This window comes from Arachis hypogaea, chromosome 9, assembly GCF_003086295.3.
Source record: "Arachis hypogaea cultivar Tifrunner chromosome 9, arahy.Tifrunner.gnm2.J5K5, whole genome shotgun sequence".
NCBI classification, from domain to species: domain Eukaryota; kingdom Viridiplantae; phylum Streptophyta; class Magnoliopsida; order Fabales; family Fabaceae; genus Arachis; species Arachis hypogaea.
The window spans coordinates 116,589,934-116,595,993 of record NC_092044.1 but is presented as its reverse complement, the minus strand read 5'-3'; the positions used below and the strand labels follow the sequence as shown (position 1 = coordinate 116,595,993).

General features: G+C 29.7%; 1 protein-coding gene across 1 annotated transcript; it reads right to left on the bottom strand.

Annotated features, from left to right (window-relative positions):
- Window positions 1-2,963: 2,963 nt before the first annotated feature.
- LOC112712417 (syntaxin-related protein KNOLLE) lies at window positions 2,964-4,824 on the bottom strand. Its single transcript, XM_072203618.1, has 2 exons — window positions 4,711-4,824; window positions 2,964-4,633 (listed from the first exon to the last, which is right to left on the bottom strand). Exon 2 carries the CDS (start codon window positions 4,621-4,623, stop codon window positions 3,676-3,678), a length of 948 nt encoding a protein of 315 aa, XP_072059719.1. The 5' UTR covers window positions 4,624-4,633; window positions 4,711-4,824; the 3' UTR covers window positions 2,964-3,675.
- Between the last annotated feature and the right edge of the window lie 1,236 nt (window positions 4,825-6,060).

Genomic DNA, 6,060 nt, shown 5'->3' with positions numbered 1-6,060 from the left:
GTTTAACTATTTTTGGTCAGCTATAACATATGATCAAGATAAAAAATTTAAGATAAAATGTCTTGGGCTCATCATGAAATTTAAAGATTTTTTTATGCACATTCTCAATCCATTTGAACAAGGTTTCTCTAAAAGATGCATGTTCAATTATATTGAGCATCATAGTAAAATACTCTGAAGTAAAAGTAACAAAACTAAGAATGATGATTATTCATGGAATCTAAAATTAGAATACAACATATAGCAATAGTAAACAAGTTACAACATAAGTTTGTACTAATAATATTTAAAAGTGAACCGATTTTTTTTAACACAGAAAAAATAATAATAATAAATTTATGATAAAAGATTAAAGTAAAAATACAGATAAAAGTAATATTAATTCCTAAAACTAATAAAAAAGATAAAATTAAAATAGATTTAAGTTAGTTTAAGATTTTTATGATTATATTGAGATTATTTGTAGTAACAATAAATATAAAATGGATGTAATATACTCTATCATATGATTCCTAAAATCGAAAATAATATACATGCTAAGATTAGAATAGAGGAAAATTCAAAGGACCAAAATTGATTTCTATTCACGTTACATTTTTCTTGAGTTACCTAGCCACATTTTTAAACGATAAAAAAGTCACGTGTCTCTGGAAAACCAAATTTATTATTTTTTATTTACTCTGATATTAATTTTTATAATTAAATAATATAAAAACTATTTGCTTTATTTTAATTTCGTTTTAGACAACTTTTATAGTTTTTATAATAATATTAATAATATCAAATAATATTAAATAAAATATTACAAATTAGAATATCATGTAACATAATTCAGCTAAATACGAGAAATAATCAAAATTTTTATATAATGCCATTGTTTCATTCATAATTATAGGGGTAAAAAACCCAAATAAGCCAAGGGGAGCTCATTTTTACCCAAATCCGCCAAAACAAATTTTGATACATCAATCCACCAGAACACATCTTTATATAATTCGAATCAATAGGATTCGAATTAGCTTTGCACATAATTCGAATTGATTCAATTCGAATTATGACCAAATACTCTTCCCACGTAGTTCGAATCAATTAGATTCGAATTAGGCATGCAAGGTTCGAATTATATCAATTCGAATTACATGGAGTACGTGGCTTAAGGATTCGAATTACAAGTGAATTCCCTATAAAAAGGAGTTCGAATTAAATTAAATTAAATTAATATTTAAATTGAATTCCCTGTAAAATTCTAATAATTATAATATTTAAATTAAATTTTAATTTAATTTTTAATATTTAATTTTTTTTCAATTTTAAATGAATTTAGTATTATTTCAAAGTTAAATGTGATATAATAACTAGTATATTTAAAAATTAATATAATATTTAATTTTAGTACGTAAATAAAATTGATCTATTAATAATTATTAATATAAAAGTTTCTTATTAATTATTTAAATTAGATTTAATAGTAAAATAATATTAAATCTGTTTAAAATTTTTTAAAATTAAAATAGGCTATTTAAATTATTAAAAAATAAATTAAAAAATTAATTTAAATATTAAAAATTAAAATAATACTTTATAGGAGAAAGATAGAGAGTATAAATAATACATTATACGATAAAGTATTATTTTAATTTTTAATATTTAAATTAATTTTTTAATTTATTTTTTAATAATTTAAATAGCCTATTTTAATTTTAAAAAATTTTAAACAGATTTAATATTATTTTACTATTAAATCTAATTTAAATAATTAATAAGAAACTTTTATATTAATAATTATTAATAGATAAATTTTATTTACGTACTAAAATTAAATATTATATTAATTTTTAAATATACTAGTTATTATATCACATTTAACTTTGAAATAATACTAAATTCATTTAAAATTGAAAAAAAATTAAATATTAAAAATTAAATTAAAATTAAATTAAAATATTATAATTATTAGAATTTTACAGGAAATTCAATTTAAATATTAATTTAATTTAATTTAATTCGAACTCCTTTTTATAGGGAATTCACTTGTAATTCGAATCAACTCGATTCGAACTCCCCTAAGCCACGTACTCCATGTAATTCGAATTGATATAATTCGAATCTTGCATGCCTAATTCGAATCTAATTGATTCGAACTACGTGGGAAGAGTATTTGGTCATAATTCGAATTGAATCAATTCGAATTATGTGCAAAGCTAATTCGAATCCTATTGATTCGAATTATATAAAAATGTGTTCTGGTGGATTGATGTATCAAAATTTGTTTTGGCGGATTTGGGTAAAAATGAGCTCCCCTTGGCTCATTTGAGTTTTTTACCCTATAAAAAGTGAAGAAATAACATCATTGTCGTTGAGAAACTCTTGTTGCCTTGTATTAGACGTTATTATGCAAGAAAAAAAGAGACAAATACTTGTTAGTGATATAAAAATTTAGTAATTTACTATAATCACTAGGTTTGCTTTTAAAAGATACAGTTACAGTAGGCTAAATAACAGACATTTATAAATTTTTAATTTAACAAAATGACAAGGGTATTTTTTAAGAAAAATAAAATCTATGAATAAAGATAAATAGCATAGTTTGAAGGATAAATATTGAAGCTATCTTTTTCCAAGACAAATTTGGTCAACCAAATAAACAAGAAGTTGCCTATGAATGATGATAATGATGAAGGCAATCTGTCACTAGGTTTTTGGTACTTTACACGAAATTATTATTATACTTGCAACATTATTTGCAATTACAACCGCTGGTATTTGTTGTAGGGAGAGATATTTTTATCTGTGCAAGCTAAGCCTCTCAAAATTCACAGGCATAATAATAAATCCAAGTATAGCAATTTAAGCTGATCTAACATTGTTTCAAGGCTTTCAATTCACACTGTTTTGAATATGCACCAGCAGACACAAGGCCTACTTTAGAAGACAGTAATTTTCTATAAGTATCTATCTATGAATTCTTCTCCCCCAAAACTTACCAAAAATTTGCATATCCAAAGAATTCTTTGAATTAGGACAAAAACAATATCAGCTTAAGAATCTAAAAAGACCAGCAAAGTAGTAACAATTTCAGAATCTAAGAACATAGTTGGTAGCATTCAACATTCAGAAAAGGGGCTAACTTAATTTCAGCTGATATGAGCATAATACATGAACAAATGGCAGAAAACAAGGAGGAGAGTCGTAGGGTACAACTCTGCAGCAACTAGAAACCAAGAATCATGAGAAATGTTGATCCCTTCAAGAGCTACTGAAACTGGTGGTGATGGGAATGACAATAACAAGGATGAGGATGAGAAGAATAATGATCCCAATGCAGAGCCACTTCCTACTGTTCCTCTGGTACTTTTTAGCGCTCACAAGTTCTTTGTTAGCATCCTTAACATAGTGAGAAGCATGGATCACGTGGTGCTCAATGTCATCCATCTTCTCCCCTTGAGCCTCCACCATAACCGCCATGTCCAAGAACACCTGATGCAACTCAAGCAAGCTCTTCTCGATCTCTTTCGCCGCATCGTGCCTGTCCTGAATCTCAACCACCGTTTCCATCACTTTCCCCCTCCCATGCTCCCCAATCGCCTTCCCCAAGAACTCCTCTTCTTCCCCATTCGAAATTATCTTCTCGATCACCTCTTCGTCCGGGTACTCACCGGTCACCGTGAAGTACCTTCAAGAGCTACTGAAACTGGTGGTGATGGGAATGACAATAACAAGGATGAGGATGAGAAGAATAATGATCCCAATGCAGAGCCACTTCCTACTGTTCCTCTGGTACTTTTTAGCGCTCACAAGTTCTTTGTTAGCATCCTTAACATAGTGAGAAGCATGGATCACGTGGTGCTCAATGTCATCCATCTTCTCCCCTTGAGCCTCCACCATAACCGCCATGTCCAAGAACACCTGATGCAACTCAAGCAAGCTCTTCTCGATCTCTTTCGCCGCATCGTGCCTGTCCTGAATCTCAACCACCGTTTCCATCACTTTCCCCCTCCCATGCTCCCCAATCGCCTTCCCCAAGAACTCCTCTTCTTCCCCATTCGAAATTATCTTCTCGATCACCTCTTCGTCCGGGTACTCACCGGTCACCGTGAAGTACCTTCTTCCAACAGTCTCCTTGTACTCTGTCATCATCCTCTGCCTCAGCCCCTGGAACTCCATCATCAGCTCTTTCAGCTTCTTCCGGAGCCCGTTCGTCACCGCGATCCGAGTGCGGTAGATGGCGGTTGTGGTCCCATCCTTGAGTCCCGAGAGCCTCCTGTTTGCGGAGTTGGCTTTGTCCATGTCTTCCAGATGGGCTCTAATGGCCCGGGCCTTCTTCAGAAGCGTCACAATGTCGGAATTGATTCTTGTCCTTAGAGATTTCAGAGCGTCGGGCTTGTGGAGTGATTTTCCCTCCTCGTTGGCCTGTTGGAGCCTCTCGAGTATCTCGCGGAGGCTCGCCATTTCCGTCTTCACCTTCTCGGCTTCCTCCAAGAACAGGCCCATGTCCGTGTCCATGTGAGTGGTGGAAGAGCTCAGCTCCACTCCCTGCCCTGCTTCCAAGTCCAATTCGTCTTTCATTGCCGCTTTCTTCAGATCCACGTAGCTCGTGAATGACTTGGTCATTAGGTCGTTCATTTTCGATTCCCTGCAACAACACAAACACCAATCAGAACTCTCTGCAACAATTTAGGTTGGCGAAATTGTGAGTTGAAACAAACATACCTAAGATTTGAAACACGAAATGTAGCAAGGTAAGTTATGTCTGTGTGTTTGTTGAAGAAGAAGAAGAAGTGAAGGGTGTTTTATGAGTTCAAAAGTGTAACGGATAGTTTAATAAGGAAACAATAGAGCCGTTGCCCAATTCAACGGCTACATTTTTTTCTTTCTTCAAATGTTGTATTTTATTTCCTTTTTTATCCCCAGTTTAACTTGTGTTCTATGCGCTTAAGTCTTAACTCCCACTTGTTAATTAGATCTCGCCTAATTAAGTTCTATAAATTAAACTACGCCATAAATATTTTAATATTATAATACTCAATGTCCATTCTAAAAGTTTGATTTCTTTTTTAGTTTACAGGCGATATTATTTTTCGGGTAAAAAATTCAAATGTGTCGAGGAGAGCTCATTTTTACCCAAATTTGTCAAAACAAATTTTGATACATCAATCCACCAGAACACATTTTTATATAATTCGAATCAATAAGATTCGAATTAGCTTTGCACATAATTCGAATTGATTCAATTTGAATTATGACCAAATACTCTTCTCACGTAGTTCGAATCAATTAGATTCGAATTAGGCATGCAAGGTTCGAATTATATCAATTCGAATTACATGGAGTACGTAGCTTAGGGGAGTTCGAATCGAGTTGATTCGAATTACAAGTGAATTCCCTGTAAGAAGGAGTTCGAATTAAATTAAATTAAATTAATATTTAAATTGAATTTCCTGTAAAATTCTAATAATTTTAATATTTAAATTAAATTTTAATTTAATTTTTAATATTTAATTTTTTTTTCAATTTTAAATGAATTTAGTATTATTTCAAATTTAAATGTGACATAATAACTAGTATATTTAAAAATTAATATAATATTTAATTTTAGTACGTAAATAAAATTGATCTATTAATAATTATTAATATAAAAGTTTCTTATTAATTATTTAAATTAGATTTAATCGTAAAATAATATTAAATCTGTTTAAAATTTTTTAAAATTAAAATAGGCTATTTAAATTATTAAAAAATAAATTAAAAAATTAATTTAAATATTAAAAATTAAAATAATACTTTATCCTATAATGTATTATTTATACTCTCTATTTTTTTCTATAAAGTATTATTTTAATTTTTAATATTTAATTTTTTTTTTCAATTTTAAATGAATTTAGTATTATTTCAAAGTTAAATGTGACATAATAACTAGTATATTTAAAAATTTATGGAAATATGTTTTTTTTTTGGGTTTATGGCTCATATAATAACCAATAGAACATGTCCATAACTATTTCGATTCTCTGTTGTCAAGTAGAGAGAGAGATATATATGATAACGTGGAAGCAGAAAAAA